Source organism: Alternaria rosae, assembly GCF_020736505.1.
Source record: "Alternaria rosae strain MPI-PUGE-AT-0040 chromosome Unknown BKA58scaffold_3, whole genome shotgun sequence".
Taxonomy (NCBI): Eukaryota; Fungi; Ascomycota; class Dothideomycetes; order Pleosporales; family Pleosporaceae; genus Alternaria; species Alternaria rosae.
Genome location: NW_025763572.1, coordinates 3,069,112 through 3,086,113, shown reverse-complemented (window position 1 = coordinate 3,086,113; position 17,002 = coordinate 3,069,112). Strand labels below are relative to the sequence as shown.

The 17,002-nt window shown below is 51.8% G+C and overlaps 9 protein-coding genes across 9 annotated transcripts; 4 read left to right on the top strand and 5 right to left on the bottom strand.

The window, feature by feature from the left end:
• Positions 1-1,568: 1,568 nt before the first annotated feature.
• BKA58DRAFT_357911 (heterokaryon incompatibility protein-domain-containing protein) lies at positions 1,569-2,849 on the top strand (the record flags this gene model as incomplete). Its single annotated transcript, XM_046168698.1, has 1 exon — positions 1,569-2,849. One exon carries the CDS (start codon positions 1,569-1,571, stop codon positions 2,847-2,849), a length of 1,281 nt encoding a protein of 426 aa, XP_046028205.1.
• A 186-nt stretch (positions 2,850-3,035) lies between these two features.
• On the bottom strand, positions 3,036-5,397 carry BKA58DRAFT_381256 (CrcB-like protein-domain-containing protein). The gene has a single exon (XM_046169995.1). It carries the CDS (start codon positions 5,106-5,108, stop codon positions 3,237-3,239), a length of 1,872 nt encoding a protein of 623 aa, XP_046028204.1. The 5' UTR covers positions 5,109-5,397; the 3' UTR covers positions 3,036-3,236.
• Positions 5,398-5,437: 40 nt separating this feature from the next.
• On the top strand, positions 5,438-6,782 carry BKA58DRAFT_137663 (uracil phosphoribosyltransferase-domain-containing protein). Its single transcript, XM_046164513.1, has 2 exons — positions 5,438-5,863; positions 6,040-6,782. The coding sequence occupies exons 1-2, from the start codon at positions 5,678-5,680 to the stop codon at positions 6,553-6,555; spliced, it is 702 nt and encodes a 233-aa protein (XP_046028203.1). The 5' UTR covers positions 5,438-5,677; the 3' UTR covers positions 6,556-6,782.
• BKA58DRAFT_455372 (uncharacterized protein) lies at positions 6,236-8,224 on the bottom strand (the record flags this gene model as incomplete). The annotated part of the gene is made up of 2 exons (XM_046174543.1): positions 6,236-6,979; positions 7,019-8,224. The coding sequence occupies 2 exons, from the start codon at positions 8,222-8,224 to the stop codon at positions 6,647-6,649; spliced, it is 1,539 nt and encodes a 512-aa protein (XP_046028202.1). The 3' UTR covers positions 6,236-6,646.
• A 112-nt stretch (positions 8,225-8,336) lies between these two features.
• Positions 8,337-8,863, bottom strand: BKA58DRAFT_137658 (zinc finger CHY domain-containing protein). Its single transcript, XM_046164512.1, has one exon. It carries the CDS (start codon positions 8,798-8,800, stop codon positions 8,450-8,452), a length of 351 nt encoding a protein of 116 aa, XP_046028201.1. The 5' UTR covers positions 8,801-8,863; the 3' UTR covers positions 8,337-8,449.
• Positions 8,864-8,954: 91 nt separating this feature from the next.
• BKA58DRAFT_381250 (Triosephosphate isomerase) lies at positions 8,955-10,483 on the top strand. Its single transcript, XM_046169994.1, has 4 exons — positions 8,955-9,436; positions 9,499-9,569; positions 9,658-10,048; positions 10,101-10,483. Exons 1-4 carry the CDS (start codon positions 9,399-9,401, stop codon positions 10,345-10,347), a joined length of 747 nt encoding a protein of 248 aa, XP_046028200.1. The 5' UTR covers positions 8,955-9,398; the 3' UTR covers positions 10,348-10,483.
• On the bottom strand, positions 10,484-11,291 carry BKA58DRAFT_357896 (thioredoxin-like protein). Its single transcript, XM_046168697.1, has 2 exons — positions 11,163-11,291; positions 10,484-11,099 (listed from the first exon to the last, which is right to left on the bottom strand). The coding sequence occupies exons 1-2, from the start codon at positions 11,199-11,201 to the stop codon at positions 10,722-10,724; spliced, it is 417 nt and encodes a 138-aa protein (XP_046028199.1). The 5' UTR covers positions 11,202-11,291; the 3' UTR covers positions 10,484-10,721.
• Positions 11,292-11,442: 151 nt separating this feature from the next.
• BKA58DRAFT_297783 (U1 small nuclear ribonucleoprotein of 70kDa MW N terminal-domain-containing protein) lies at positions 11,443-12,215 on the top strand (the record flags this gene model as incomplete). Its single annotated transcript, XM_046166898.1, has 2 exons — positions 11,443-11,704; positions 11,779-12,215. Coding segments are annotated over 2 exons (699 nt in total), but the record flags the coding sequence as incomplete, so codon positions are not given.
• Positions 12,216-14,855: 2,640 nt separating this feature from the next.
• BKA58DRAFT_438171 (uncharacterized protein) lies at positions 14,856-15,389 on the bottom strand (the record flags this gene model as incomplete). Its single annotated transcript, XM_046173570.1, has 2 exons — positions 14,856-15,270; positions 15,322-15,389. The coding sequence occupies 2 exons, from the start codon at positions 15,387-15,389 to the stop codon at positions 14,856-14,858; spliced, it is 483 nt and encodes a 160-aa protein (XP_046028197.1).
• Positions 15,390-17,002: the final 1,613 nt, after the last annotated feature.

Here is a 17,002-nt window from a genome sequence, read left to right as displayed (position 1 = left end):
AGTTTGAGAACTGCGGGGATAACACGCTTGACCAACAGAGCAAACAACGCGTTCAGTTCGACGAGACGCTCAGGATGCATAGTTATGGTGGCAGTCAGTATGTGGGGAGGGTGATGGATGAAGATGTTGAGAGAAAGGCGATGGTGAGGAGGGAAAGGGAAGAGGAGGAAGAGGAGGCGTGGGGAGGAAGTGGGTGATAGGCATGAGTGAGTTGATGCCATTGAGACAGGGTATGTCGGTACTGTCCTGTATCGAGCGTGTCCTCGCCGATGGATGCGTATTGTTTTCCCAGATCTTTAATTTGCAACATCTTAGACGTTTTCTTGAAAGCTACGGAGGCTAACGACACATCTTAGTGATACCGAATGATAGTAGCGTCGTCGTACAGAATGCTCAAATTGAGCCAGACCATCATCCTGGTCGATGCTATTGAAGCGTACTGGCTAGGAAGGAAGGACTGCCTGGTCATGACATCATCTCACCCGACAAGGCTACACATGAAAGCAACGCGCAGCTGCCCCACCACGATACCACCGATGTCAACGACTAGGCTCCTATCCGCTTCGCTTCCGACATCTGAACGTCTATCTGGCAACATCATATTCGGATGAGGCCGTATCCTGGTCATTCTTCTTACTTCCCTATCGTATGCCTGCCTTGTGGTGGAGCTCTGAACGGCTGAACCAATGAGCGACTCACTGCAGACTGACACCCTTTGCGAGCGCTGCAGCCTTCTCAGTTTCGATGATCTCGCAATCGGAGGTCAAGAGATAGTAGGCGAAGACGGTGTTGCGCGACTTTTCTTCCCTGATTCCATTATCGAATTTCGTCCTACAGATTGGCTGAAAAGTCGAGAATTTGACAAGTACCCGCCTTTTTGTCGACTGGTCCGCCTTGATTGGAAGCTCGAAGACACTCTACCTGGAATTCCCCTTTTATCTCGTTCTTCTCAACTTGGTTGTGCATTCTGTCAAGTGTTACACAGGTCGCTGGAAGAGTTACTTGCGGAAGAGGCGAAGGCCTCTTCCATGAATGCTGGTACACTGAACTTGGTTGCGTATCTTTCACTGGCTGATCAGGGTATTGGAGAACTAGTAGTGGAAGTCACTTCTGATCAGACCGACTTTCACAGCATGTTGAAAGCTGACCATATCTTCTTTCCTGTTGAGGCGGCCTCTAGTAAGCTGTGCCATCCAACTAATTACTGGGTCGTATAGACTAACTATTTCTCCGAAGATTGTGCGAAGTGGCTAGGAGCTCAGGTCGCGTGCAGTTCTTCGTACTTGGATCCTATCAACGTTCAAAAGATGTGTCAATTGCTGGAGCATTGCACGTCAGTATGCCACCCTGAGGCTCCATCGTCTTTCTTACCTACGAGGCTCATAGACGTTGGCCATGACGCATCCGTCATACCCCGCTTGGTTCTGTCCTCTAAACTCAGCAAATCTGAGCAAACAAGGTACGCTACCTTGAGCTACTGTTGGGGTAGTGAGAAAGATGCCGAGTCACAGTTGAAGACCGAGAAAGTATCTCTGGAACACTGGTGTGTGCGTCTACCCATCGAACTTATGACGCGGACTACCAATGATGCCATCGCGCTTGCAAGGGAAATTGGCCTTCGCTACCTATGGATCGACGCTCTCTGTATCATTCAAGATGACAAAGATGACTGGTTACGCGAGTCTTCTCAAATGAACTTAGTGTATCGCCACGCTTTTGTCGCTTTTTGTAGTCTAAACTCGAATTCATGTCACGAGAGCTTCCTCAATAAAGCCCTGGCGATAGAGGTTCCGTTCCAGTCAACTATACGGAAAGGCATCAAAGGTTCCTACTTGATTCGACTACGTTCAGTAGACGCACCCTACACACGTCGCAAAAAGTACGCATGGGACAAGAGGTTATCGAAGTGGGGCAAGAGATGCTGGACTCATCAGGAGGAAGAAATGTCGACTCGACTCATACTTTTCGGGAACTTGAAAATGCATTTTTCCTGTGCTAAATACAAATGGTCTGAAGGAGATGAAGCTCCTAGGCCTAGATCTACAAGGGGAGTCATGGACCAAATCATCAGGTTCAGGGACGGCTCTATCTCCTCCAAGGAACTCTACCAATTCTGGAGCCGGTTAGTTCACAAATATGGTTATCGCACAGTGACTTTCGAAAAAGACCGCCTTCCCGCTATCGCTGGACTTGCTCGCATGGTAGGCGAGACACTCCAAGACCAGTATCTCGCCGGACTCTGGAAGGGTGATCTAATCTACGGATTGGCCTGGTACAGCAGTGGTGATATGCTTTCACGCGGTCTTGACGTTCACATACGGAATATTCGGGAACGGGCTTATGTTGCACCTTCATGGTCTTGGGCAGCATGCCCAGCTGTGGCAGTCGTGAGATATCCCGGTGCACGTATAGTCGAAGAGTCAACTGTAGTGAACGTCAATACTGATACCAATCCCAAGGATCCATATGGACAAGTTTCCGGGGGGTATCTTCGAATGCACGCGAAAATGGCTGGAATGCCGAGATGGTTACCGACTGACCAAGGAACCCGGTGGTTAAACACCTGGTACCACATCGTGGGAGACGACGATGCCATTCAGGTTATCACAGATTGGCTTCACAAGGATGAAGAAATAGGACTGGAGATTCTCGTCCTCATGCTTCTCCACCGCATTGAGCGCGAGAATGAAACAGAAGAACCATCCCTACGGGCTCTGTTACTTCATCCTGCCGGTGAAGCGGATCTATATTACCGAGTGGGCGTTGCAATATCTTACGGACACGAGGCGTGCAGAGTGATGAAAGATTGGTTTGACGATAGCCAAGAAGAAACCATTTGCATTATTTGATATGCTGGAATTCTCGAGTCGGAATAAATGTATCTCTACAGCGTATGGAAAGATGTACGTGTGTGTCAATCGCAGGACTTGGTATGCGGGTAAAGTTTGGGACAAGGAAGAGGACAGTGAAGAAAAAGAGGTACTCACTAAGGAGAGAAAATGACCAGGAGAGGAGGAACAGGTTAAGAAACATGAGTAAGCTTGATTCTATCTTGCATGGGTATATAAGTGTAAATGCCAAAAACCACCATCCTCCGTTATCATATCATATATCGTATACCAGTGAGATCCCCGTTTACCGTCTCATGACCCATCATATCATGACCATGTTTCCCAAACAACCAAAACCATAAATGCAAACAAAACGAGACGTCCAACAACCACCTCACCATCTCATCACGTCATACACAACATCTCCTCCCACCCCACCGTCCACCTCACACTCCCCATAACCACAACCAACAACCCCAGTCCAGCGGCTACACTCGCACCCGCATAAAGATACGCACTCCTTCTCCTCTTTGCCGTATCAATTTCCACAATCCACGTACTGACCGTAGTCAAACAGCCACAGAACCCATCTTGGATCCCCTGGAGAACCGCACAACCAATCACACTACCTCCAACCAGCCCTGTACTGCTAAGGGGCACGTGTTGGAGATCGTATGCCATACCAAGGACAGCAGTACCGAATATATTGACGGTGAAAGTGCCGAGTGGGAAAGAAGGCGCAATTGGGTTGAGGAAGAGGGAGATGTAGTATCGGAGTAGACAGCCTGCGGGCGCGAAAACGCATGCGAAGAGGGCTTGGGACCGCCATGTTGAGTAGGGAGGCAGGCACACCATGATGATAGCGCCGAACCATACGCCCCAGCCTAGTATGACGAAGATTGGATCGCAGACTCGGCGCGTGAACCGGAAGGGCAGGCTGGGTGTGAAGCGGTCTAGGGCCAGAGCGAGATGCGCGCCGATGTGGAGCGCGCAGTAACATGTTGCTATGGTTATTATGATGGTGGCGAGGATGGCCATGACGGAGTATCCGCCGTTACGCGGTACTGTGGTGGTCACAGCCGGTGTAGATGTACCCGCAGGATAAGGATGATTTATAGGGCTTTTGAGATCATTCGATAGCGCGAGGAAGATGTCGCGCATGAAACTCGAGAAACTGGTAAATGATCCGCAGAACCCTGTTGCTAGACCAATATACACTGGTATCGTTTTCTTGATCTTCCCATGTCGTGCTTTGTGTTGAGAGTGTTCGATATCATTGGCGGGATAATCGGTTGGTTCGGGGAGTTTCTCTTCACCATCATTACTATTACTGCGACTCCCCCATTCCGCAGCGAAGAGACGGCGGTCTTCGGATAAGAAACCCATTATGAATGTGCCGGCGACATTGGCCCATAGTTCAGAGAAGATGACTGGTGCGCCGGGGTAAAACGTCATGGCTTGTAGACCCAGACGAGCTAGCGTGCCCCATATGGAGAAAAAGATAAGGTAGGAGATGGTGTACAGCTCCGTGGCACATCTCGATGCTTTTTGCTGCCCAGGGGTGCGCTTGGAGCGCAGGTGGCGCTCTGCGTCCGCGTGGTAGTGGTCATAGTGGTGGGTGTGGTCATGCCCATCTTCCTGGACGGGCGACATGCTGGGCAGGGCCGTAATGTCTAGCTGAGACCCTGATGCAGCTCCGGGCGCTACTCGTCCGAGTGGAAAAGAAGGTCTTCTCGATCGGTGTGGATGTGTTTGAGATGCCGGACTACCACCTCCAGGATTCTCCCTCTGTGACGCCCTACTCTGCGCTCGCGTTCTGGGCGTGCACAATGGCGTGGGAAGATTGGGCGAATGCGCGTTGTCGTTGTAGAGATGAAGCCAGGAGTCTGCTCCTAAGAGATCGTCGTCGTGTTTGCTCTCGCCGGCTCGTGAGGAGACTGTACTGAGCGATCGGTGCTTTCCGGCGTTTTTGTCCCACCGCTTCACGCTGCTGTACGAGTGATTCCGCTGTCGCGTATACGGTACATTGGGTGCGGGCGAGGCGGTCGAGGTGGGCGAGGGCAATGGCTCGCTATCCGCGTGCTCCGAGTGGACTCTCTCGAGGTCGAGGTTGAAGTCGTGCAGGCGGCGCAGGTCGCTGCGGGTTCGTGATCGCGGTTCCGGGCGGTGCGCAGACTCTTCGGAGAGGGTGGAAGAACGCAGTGACGAGCGCTGGTTGTTGAAATGCGACTCGCGCTTGGTGGGGACATCGTCGTCGTCAAGCGCAGCGTTGGTCATAGCTGCCGTCCTGGTCCCGTTTGTGCATGCAGCTTCGATGTGCAATGACGTGCGGGTCCCAAGGTGAGCAGTCACCCGTAACTTTGTATTGTATAATCTCAGCTCACGACGCCGTGTGCAACTTGGAGTAACGCGCCATGCTGTTTTCTATGATGCCGGGACAAAAGTGGCGATGCCCGAAAATAAGACAGCACACGTATATCAGCCCTCCTTCGCGTCTCTCCTCCCTCCTGCGCCAAATAAGAAAAGGTCAAATCTCAGTAACCTTTGCTTATGCAAATACTGGGACGAATGGCGCGCGATTCCTTTTTCTCCGATTGGCAGGGGCACCCCAGTCTAGCGGCACTGCACCTGCCGAGGCGTGACAAGATTTCGTGTCACGGAGGCGCCCGACGCCATGGCATCTGTTATCGCCAGCATGTGGGGAGCTAGGCGTGACCACGCGCTTGTCTCATGCACCTTCTTGAATGGACAAGTAGGTGAAGTTGAATACACCGACTATATATTTCAGAATACCAAGACCTGCAATACTGCTATATCTCCTGCTCTTTCACTAGTACCAATCCACCATGTCCGGCATCAACCTCCCCAAGAACGCCCACGTCTCAACACACCCATGTCTCCAGGCGAAGCTCTCACAGCTCCGATCGGCGAGCACAGGGTCCAAAGATGCGCAGACCCTGGTGCATGAACTGGCTCTCATGGTCGGCTATGAGGCTCTGGCCGCTGGCTTAAAGGCACAAGACGCAGGCACCGTACGTTCACCCATCTCATCACGTTCACATTCACCCGGTCACATCATGTCACAAAGTGGGGTGGTACTCCGTGACATATACATAGAAGGATTCCCATATCCCCAAATCACCAAGACAACAACCATAGCAGCAATGCTATACTATGCCATACCATCTGCTAACGTGCCGTCTTCCAGGACAAATCCCCGCTCGGCTACGAATACACCACAACCACCACCTCCCCCTCCCCCACCTCCATATCGCTCGTCCCCATCCTCCGCTCCGGCCTCTCCATGGTCCCCGCGCTTTCCTCCCTGCTCCCCATGCCCGTGCCCGTCCACCACCTCGGTCTCTACCGCGAGAAATCTACCTTACAACCCGTAGAATACTACAACAATCTGCCCTACCACACCCCGCACGCAGCTGGCTCAACCAAGCCCCAACCAGAGCTCGCCATCATTGTAGATCCCATCATCGCGACGGGTGCGACAGCGCAGGCGGCTATTGACACGCTGAAGGATTGGGGCGTTAAGAGGATTATCGTCGTTGCTATTTTGGCGACGGAGGAGGGGCTGCAGAAGGCGTGTGGAGAGTGGGAGGAGGGTGTGGAGGTGTGGGTCGGTGGCTGTGATAAGGGGGTTGATGAGAAGGGTATGATTAAGCCTGGGCTGGGCGATATTGGCGATAGGCTGTTTTTGACGTTGGGGAAATAAGTAAATAAGGGGATATGAATCATGAATGAATGTGATATGGAGCATCTAATGCGAATGTAAACGACGTCACGAGATGTTTTACTCATGTTTATCACGATCCATAATCTTCTTCTACGTCTGGACACGCAGGACCTGGACGGAGAAACAATAGTCCATGAGCGTAATCCATCCTTTCGAGTTGATGTTTCCACCACTGTACCTTCCATTCCTCGAGGTTCAACAAGGCAATCGCTTGAACATCCTCCTCAGGATCAACATCCTTACCAGTGTTGAAGTTGCACTTGATATTCCCGGTTCCAGTACCCAAACGTCGCAGAATATTTGGGAGTTCCTCGTACATGTAGCCGACTCGATAACGTCGCTCCAGCCAGGAAGGTGAAGGCAGAAACTGGTGCTCGTGCGCGTAGCTGATATCCATGGCTGCCTGCCATGTGGCATCTCGTTGGAAGATGTCCTAGAATACTGTGTCTGCTATCTTAGGACAAGCCTCTGTGTATCCGTCCAATATCATAGTGCAGACATCAGGAGGCATACCCAGTGTTTCCAATGCGTTAAGCTCGATGAGCCAGGGCGCAATAGCTTTGGTGGCAGACTTGACTTCAGGTTCAGGGGTGTGCAGGTCGTATAGATAGGGGCATTGAGCTAGGCTTGCTGTCTTCCACATGCTAACTCGTCGTTCGATGCGAAGCTGTGGGATCTCAACGCAGAACGGACTGAAGCCTCGCATATGGCATTCAGGATGCGCGATGGATTGTTCGTCCTCAAAGAGCCAGATTTGCCGTATGTGCTTGAGTAACTCTGATGGAAGAGACTCAAGGAGACTTATTGCGATGGAAGCAGCAGAGTACTGATATGGCACAAATTCGTATCGGCGGTCGAATGCCTCTGTCGATGTGCCACAGACCTCCATGACACGATTGAAAATCTCTTTGTGCGGTATTTTCCAAACTGGTGGATTCAGATCGATCAATCGAGACAGTGTGCATGTTGGCGTCGGCTCATGTGGCGGAATTCGCAGACTGCGCGTCCAAGTCAAATCATCTTTCGGAAATTGAGGATGCCTCAACATCGTTTTCAGAGTATACTGAATGAAGTCGCGGTACACGGATGGTGTCTCGCCCCAATCGTGGCTCTTGGGAAACTCTACAGCATCGTTCTTCAAGCGCCAGTTGGAGAGGATGGGTCGGAACTGCGGATACTGTAAAGCTACCTCTTCTTCATTCGACTCTGTTAGGTATAGACGCGCCATGTGGTCAGCCACATCTTCTTTGTACCTTTCGAGTTTACCAAGGCCGCCGTGCCATAGTTCATTGTCGTGATGTGAGCTGTTGAGAAGACCGACATGGAAGACAAAAGAGTTATTTCCAAGGAGATGGCCAAGCGCCTCTTTCAGTATGGTTTGGCAAGTAAACGCAAGCGATATCTCTTTTGGGCCCTTGTTCGTCATTGTGAACTTGAGTGTGTTTGCATTGTACACCAAATCTCCTTCCGGTAGGTAGAAGTCGTATACGAGGTCGCGGATTTCTCGGGGAAGATCCATGAAGGACAGATTGAGTTGCTTCAATTTCCGGGAACGGGTGTGACGCGGAGGCGTAGAGGAAGCAGGCTCAATACCCATGTCCTTGAAGATGAACATACTGGCCATCGCCGCCAAGCCATCGCAGGCCATGTCGTTCCTGCGCTGGATGTAAGAAGTCGTTGAGATTGAGATAGGCCTCGGTCTTCTGAGAATGTAGAGATGCGTGTATGATCGTGGGGCGTGGCGAGGGCATGCTAATCTGGTAACTGTGCCTCAAGAAGCTATCCCCGGTCGCAAAGCACATGGTCCAATTAGCGCTCGACTGGCTGTTGCGTGAATATCGCACGCTCCTGCATTGGACTTTACTATGCGTTGTTACGGTTTCCCCTCGAGCTCAAAGTATAGCTCCCAGTGGTTTCTGCAACCAGGATTGAATGCGCTTCCGCATTGTGTGCATTTGCTCCCACTATCCATGTACTCGGTGACACTCAAAACATGCTTGCACTGTCCGCAAAGCACCGCGCTCTCATCTCTTCGCGAGCAAGGCCAGACATCAGATTTATGAGACTCACATGCATTGTGACAACTAATGCACGCGTAAAACTTCTCGCAGCAAAAATGCTTGATGGCGATGATGTCGAGTGCGGAGTGCCAATGGGCGCATTGCGTTAGTGGCGTGACTGACAAGCCGTAGACAGTCGGAGAGTCTTGGGTTTCGGATGGCATTGGGCTGGTTGTGGTAGAACCGCAGTACTAAGTGGCCTTGCATGTGGAGGATTTCGGCCGGCTATGAGGCTGAAGGCTAAGGAGCGCTGCGGGATGATCAAGTGGGTGACCCCACTCTTTCGTCATCGCTTCATCCAGTCGAAACCACCAAGTACATGCGTGATCGTGACTGTAAAATGTCTTTTTCTTTTCAACACATATAGCCTTGAAGTATACATCGCAAGACGTAAATGCCGCAAGGCAATGGCATGGCTTCTGTAGCTGCCTGGCGTTGGGTCCCACAAGATGTATAATGAAACGTCGCGACACTTGCCAATTCGCTGAAGAGATTTCCTATTGGATCACCGCCCCCATTGTTTTTCAGCAATGCTTCGATCAAGCCCGAGTTTTGCCGGATGCTCTTACTGTACAGCACAGCTCAAAGTCCTCAGACGTCACTAGCCCCGCGTCACCCCACTAAGCTGTAAGAAGTGCTGCTCCTGCTCAACAACAACAACACTCCGTGCCCTCCTCATTCACAACACTCAATCACAATCCCACACCCTTATACCCTAACACAACACCTTTCCACGCAAGTACAACCAATCAAACCGCAAACATGGCTCGTCAATTCTTCGTCGGCGGCAACTACAAGATGTGGGTACTTTCACAAGCTGTGAGTGCTTGGAGATGATGAAGAGAAGCTGACAAGTCTAAAGGAATGGCGACATTCAGACCATTAAGTCGCTCGTTGAGAACCTCAACAAGGCCCAGCTCGACCAGAACACAGGTACGTCGAAACACCTTTCCAGCGATCCGAGAAAAGCGCAAAGCTCCATCACACCATCGAGAGGACAAAACACTGACTCCAGAACCAGAGGTCGTGATCGCCCCATCAGCCCTCTACCTCCTCCTCGCACGCGAACACCTCCGCAAGGGCATCGAGGTCGCGGCGCAAAACGTCTTCGACAAGCCTAACGGTGCCTTCACCGGCGAGATCTCGGCACAACAGCTCAAGGACAGCGGCATCACCTGGGCTATCCTTGGTCACTCAGAGCGTCGCCAGATCCTGCAAGAGAACGACGACTTCGTTGCCAGCAAGACAAAGACTGCCATCGACAACGGACTCAGTGTAATTCTGTGCTGCGGTGAGAGCCTGGAGCAGCGTGAGGCGGGCGAGACCGTCAACGTTGTTACCAAGCAGCTCAAGGCTGTTGCGGACAAGGTCAAGGACTGGAGCAAGATTGTCGTTGCCTACGAGCCCATCTGGTGCGTTCAATCCTAGATATCCAATCCCTTCATAGTCACTAACAAATAATAGGGCCATCGGTACCGGCAAGGTCGCAACTACCGAGCAAGCACAAGAAGTTCACGCCGCTCTCCGTGAGTGGCTCAAGAAGGAGGTCTCAGCCGAGGCTGCTGAGAAGACCCGTATCCTGTACGGCGGCAGTGTCTCAGAGAAGAACTGCAAGGAGCTCGCCAAGCAGGCAGACATTGACGGTTTCCTCGTCGGTGGTGCTAGCTTGAAGCCTGCTTTCGTTGACATCATCAACGCTAACCAGGCATGAATGCCTCGAAGCGATGCTCGTCTATGAATGATTGGAGCTTGCTTTGGGAGCGAATAGTTATGATCTTATGAAATAAAACAAGACTTGGCTAGGACCTATGTAGATTCAGCAAAATGAACGTCCATGAAGATCATCTGTATAGGTTCTGGAAGTTTTGTGATTCCTGTGTTTTTTATACATTGTTTGTACATCGTTTATGGATTTCCCGGCCAGTATATGCCGCTTACATCTCCTTGAGCATGCCTGAAAAACGTCGGATCTTTCCGCATTTATCTCACAGAAGCAAAAATCTGGCCAATATGCCACTACGCCTTGCCATCATTGTCGCTGGATATCGTCGCGTATAATATTCGTCTTCTTCCGCCTTCCGTTCTTCATATATCGATTTTGCTGCCATGGAACGGACTCCAGATGCCCCTAACGCTCTCGTTCAGACTCTTCACTGGTCGTCCATCCAGCTTCCTGTTCTTCTCTCCTGTGCTGTTCCTCAACATCTCTGCCTTCTCCCTCACACCCTCATTTTGCAGGTTCTTCACGCATATTGATCGTTGCGCGCCGTTGATGTAGTTTGCGATGATTACGGGGTGGTGGCGTGGCCGTGGGCTGACGGAGATTTCGATCTGAGGGTTGCGCTTGGCGAAGGCGGGGAGAGAGGCTTTGAGGAAGGCGTTCATGCCTTTTGAAGACCCCCACCAGTTGCAGTAGTGGAAGGTGATGGACTTGCACGGGAGGACAAAGGCTCCTACGCCGTTCTGTGGTCGTAATTAGCATTCAGAATGACAAATGCGAGGATAGATGGATCAGCGAAGACATACCTGGGCCTTTGCGACCGTCTTGATAGCCGAGAGAGGCATATTGGCGAGCAATTGCGGTGATGACGGCGGTGCTTTCACCAATCTCAAAGTCCAAAGTCGGGCCCGGATCTCACGTGCGGTGGTCGCAGCCTAGGTTTGCGCTAGTGCGAACTCCGCGTCGCAGCTTCCTCGAACGCACCAAGTCCCAAACATCGACTTTCATCGTCGCGCCCTCCACTCCTCATATTCCAACTATTCCACATCGCCGTCTGGAGCGCATTCCAGAAACAAACTCGCCAACATGACGCATCTACTCCCCCCGATGCTGTTGAACTTGTTCGCCCCGCGGCCGCCGCTGCGATGGGTCGAGCCTTCCGACCACGCGCCTGAGAAGCGCTGCACGCCCAAGATTGGCGGCATTGGCCAGTACATGGAGGCGCTGAAGGAGTACAAAGATAACGACGGCTACGTGCCTACCGACAGCTGGCTGCAGAAGCGCGATCGCAAGAAGCTCGAAAAGAAGGAGAAACAGGAGTATCTGCTTACGGAAGGGGTCAAGGATTGTACGACATCACCACGCGCGCAAATTCCATCACGCACGCAATTATCATTTGCTTCATTCACTAACATTATATAGACAAACCCGCTGAAGATCCCAAAGTACAGGGCGACGCCTTCAAGACGCTTTTCGTTTCTCGCCTATCGTATGGCGTCACCTCCGATGACCTCGAGCGCGAATTCGGCCGATACGGTCCCATCGAACGCATTCGCATTGTTGAAGACGTTACCCAACCCGCCGACGCGCCGCCCAAGAAGCGAAAGCGCGGTTATGCTTTCATCGTCTTTGAGCGCGAGAAGGACATGAAGGCTGCATACAAGGAGACAGATGGTATCAAGATCAAGGATCGACGCGTGCTTGTAGATGTCGAGCGCGGCCGCACTGTCTCTGGATGGCGCCCACGTCGCTTCGGTGGCGGTCTCGGTGGACGAGGCTACACCAAGGGCCCGTCTGCTCGTGGGCCAAGCGGAGGGGGTAGCCAATTTGGAGGACCTCCAGCTGGCCCTGGTGGCTTCGGAGCCCGCGGCGGTGGCTTCGGTGGAGGTTTCGGCGGACGAGGTGGTGGCCGTAGCGGCTTCGGTGGTGGCTTCGGGGGTGATCGAGGAGGCTTCGGCGGCGGACGAGGAGGTTTCGGTGGCCGCGGTCGAGGTGACTTTGGTGGTGGTCGCGGAGGTATCGGCTACCAATCCAATGGCTATGGACCTCCCGATGGCGCCCCAGCTGGTCCTCGCGGTCCACGAGGTGGTGGCTTTGGCGGCGACCGAGGAGGCGGAGGTGGATTCGGAGGCGACCGCGGTGGAGGCGGAGGACGATACGAAGACCGACGCGGCGGCGGTGGTGGTGGTGGCTACGACCGAGGATCCAGCGGCGCTAACAACGAACCGCTCGGCAGCAGAGATCGATACCGCGACCGTGACGGTGGGTACGGTGGTGGAGGCCGAGACGACGGCTCGAGGAAGCGCGGTTACGAAGGCGACAGCTACGACGACCGAAGCCAGCGCCGCAGATACTAGGCCCGCTCGATGGCTCACGTATCTTCTGCAAGGGTTTGTCAAAGGTTACCTCCCCTTTCTTCGCCTCACCCTTTCTCGGCACTGAGGGTAAGATCGAGTTTGTTCTGCTCTTGACGTTCGACCATTCAACACAGCGTTACAGGTCAGGATGGTAAGGGTTGTCGACATGTCACCTCTAGGCTTTCGATCGGTCATCACATTCTCGTCGACTAGCAGTCCACGTCTCGATCTCGACTCTTCGGTAAAGCAAAGGTACAGCGTCATCCCTTTAGTCGACTGCAGCAACGATCTTCGTCATCCGAGGTTCGCACAGGTTTGGTAGGCCGGAATGGGTAGGGCAAGGTGAACTTTCTCCCGCATGTTTTATTAGCTTTCTTTCTTCCAAATTTTTCCATCCTTGTTCGCGATTCTGCCTGGGTAGGTATAATGTAAGTTATAAGCACGATGGTTCCAGTAGTGCAAAGACGTCAAGGTAAGGTTAACAGGTAAGGAGTTCACTTCCTCGCTTGGTGATCTTACTGTGATGTGTTAGGTTAGAAAAGCATTCTTTGCCACCTGTGTAGTACGTTCGAGTCCGAGTCCGATGCTCTATGCTCTATAGATGACTTTCACTATCGACAATGTAGTTGAATGAAAGTCTCCCTATGAAGATTGTCTCTCTTCAAGGCCTCACTACCCCTTTCTTTGCACTTCGGCGAATGGTGTACGGACTAGGAGTGGTGCCTCTTGGAAGTGCTCTGCAGAACCTATTTCAGTCTGGTGTTCGCCTTCTTCTCTTAGTGCGTTACTCCTGGAGCACTCAACTAGGTTGTGGTACTACAACTACCAATTAAACTACATCATGACATCACTGCGACGTTCAAATGGTGCTAGCAAGCATGCGCTTCTCGAAATTCTCGATGATCCTACCCTCGAAGCAGAATGCGTGATTATGAAGAAGCCCGTGGACTAGGAAGAAGACGAGGATGGCGAGCTACACCCAATTATCGCATCGTACAAACGAGCCCAGGTCAGCCCACTATTCCCTTTCCTTAAACTTCCAACAGAACTACGTCTCAAGACCTACCGCTACTGTCTCGTGCAGGACGAACCCATCGAAGTGTAACCCAGAGCCGACCATCCAACGGGACTCACCCTCAGTCTGCTCCGCACATGCAAAGCAATGCACGACGAATGCGCACAGGTGCTCTACAGAGAGAACGACTTCCGCTTCTCAGAACGCTTCAACCACCTTGACTTGCTTGGCTTTTTCAGGCACATCGGGCCAGATATGGCTAGATGGTTGAAGCACTTGACCATCAAAATACCATTTATCGATGCTCGCTATCCGGTGCACAAGTACTATAGTCGCCTTTCCCAAGAATTGCGCAACCCGTTCGGCTTTCACGATGTCCACTACAGACATATCTATCCGGAACTAGCACAGCCTCCTCGATACTCCGAGGCGTACGATGAGGAGAAGATTACACGGGGCTATTTATTTAGATCGCTCATCTGTACTCTGCATCCCCTCCCGCAGCTCCGCGAATTGACTCTCGTACTCCCGAATAACTGGTCATACTACGATAATCACTGTCACCCGCCTGGCTACTCCCGTGCGGCCTTATGTCTAGGTACCGAGGAGGTGTGATTCTACTTGGACGCCTTGCTTCGTGCCAAACCATTTCTTCATGTATCTATTGTGCAGGCTTTGGAGGAAGAAGGCCGCAACTTTGAAAAAACCCGGGATGCCCGAAGATACTGCGAAATCGCAAGCGGTTTCTTGCGCACCTTAGGCGTAGACTGGGGGTTTGGGAGGTTTGCCTCGCACTTCATGATGGGAAAACGCTTTGGAAGATGCTGGATCGGGTGGAGGAGGATCCTGATACGTACCTCCGTGATGTGCGCCGTCTTTTCGCCAAACAAACCATGAATTCGGCAATAATGTGTGTCGCATGTTGAAGAAATATTGTTTAAGATGATGTCTTGCCAGAACTATACATTGTCTTAAGACTATTCACTTGTTAAAGATGTAATAGTGTATATGCAGCAAACGTTGGAAAGGTCTTACTCCCATTCAATGCAAGATTAGTTTAACAACTCTGTGTTAATCTTCTGTTGGTGCTAGAGACGGAAATCGTCACGAGTCTTCCTTACATCCGACTAGTACCTTCTGCGCTCCGTAGCCTCCATGTCGTCACGCCTGTACCTTCTGCCCTCCGTAGCTTCCATGTCGTCGCGCCTGTACCTCCTGCCCTCCGTAGCCTCCATGTCGTCACGCCTGTACCTTCTGCCCTCCGTAGCTTCCATTTCGTCGCGCCTGTACCTTCTGCCCTCCGTAGCTTCCATGTCGTCGCGCCTGTACCTTCTGCCCTCCGTAGCCTTCTCATCATCGCGCCTCCACCATTTGTGCTCCGTGGCCTTCATATCGTCGCGCCTGTATCTTCTACGCTCCGTAGCATCCACAGCATCGCGCTTCTTTTGTTGGGGCTGGAGGGCACCAGCCACTGTACTCGTACTAGAGATGGTTGGTGTAATGACAAGAGCATCGGCCTCGATTATTGGGGGTGCAGCGATACTTCATATACACGTCAGCGCGGATATTGATAAGGTCTGCCAGCATACTCACGTGAGGGTAGCTGCCGGTAGGGTGATCGACAGCAGAGCAAGAAGTAAAGCTTTGTGATATCCGAGCATGATTGGAGCGATGGATTGAACTTGTTCGAGGATGATATGCAAAAGACAACTGAAGTGAGGAAGCATACTTGTTCTTGCCTGGCTCATATATACCACGAATGGCACAAGGGTATGTGGTTGACCCGCGACGTATCAAGAGTGTAAGTTCGACTAAATGTTCTACTCAGCCAGCCACCATCGGTCTCGACGGTTCGAGGCCTTTTAGACACTCTTTCTTGCGCATTGGGCCAAGATGCGGCTGGTAGCATATACGCATTAGTCCACTGTCTAAGCTAGAAGTCTGGGGTAAGGTACTACAACCGACGCCCGGATTCACCGATACTCCGACTAACCTTCCTTTCACCTTGACTAGATCAACTGAAACAACGGTCCGGTGACTCCGCGCCAGTAGGGGTACGGCTCGGAGGGGGGGTTTTGTCCAGAGAGAGACGTCGATATACTAGCATCAAGCAGCCTGCAGGCACTCGCTCAACACTACTAAGGCACTCCATCAACTACAATACATATCTCTGTGAGCGTGAGAATGCTCGCTGCCAAACGAGCACGCACCACAGTGCGATGTACTCGTCTTGGAGCGTTTCAACGCACTGGAGCGAGCAGATGTACGACCCTTTGTCGACCCCGGTATCGCCAGCTGAAGCTGATATCCTTATTGGGATGAAACAATATCGCACTAGGCTCCTCTACAGTGGTACGCCTTATACCGATTGGGTTTTCTTCTTGCCGTGGCTGCATGGAGCTTGCGAAACCCCAGACTCTACTACGGTACTGCTAGTGTCCTTTTTTCAGCCTCACAAGGTCGTAGAACGGGCCAGGCCCGCCCGCGTCTTCTCATCTCGATTGCGCGCTGTGCCGCACATCATTGCGGCTACCTCGACACGTGGCGAGGGGTGGTTAGATGTGGATCTCTTGTGGAAGTTAGACTTTGGGCGCGTTAGAGTTCAGGTTGAGCCGGACCTGTGTCTAGCGTTGCTGCTCGAAGCGATCACGAGCTAGCAGTATGGGCAGCATTCTTCACGTCTTACAATTTGTTCTCACTGCCGTTATAAAAGAATTTCCCGCGATATCCTGCTTCTAGTTATAGAGAACAAGTATGTTAAGTTTCACTATCAAGTGCCTTATGCGCAGTGTTATGATCTGCATGTAGTGCTTAGGTAGAGTATAATAAGGATATACGTGACGTATTCTACTACTAAGCAGATTCAGAGACCTTGCTAGTTAGTCATTCGCTCATTTCGAAGATGTTGACTATGATAGTGAGTCCCAGCGTGCGCCGGTTACCGTTCAGAGGCAATGCCTCGGCTTGCCCCGGCCTTCTGATGGTTCTCCATCACCATTCTCTGAGCGGCCAAAGCAGTGACGTGCAATCTTTTGTCAGTTTCTTGATAGCAATATTCATATATCATGTCCGTTAGAAACGCCGGCATTATACGCGTGCATAGTGTATAGCATTACATGAGTCCAGACGATCGACGAAGATCAAAGACTCATCGAAGTTAACCATATATTACATGTCTATCGATAAACCTCCAGTAACATGTGAGATTGTGGAATATCAAAACCACGCCTTACAAGGGCTGCAACATGACGTGCCCCTCAACGGAGAAGGTGCC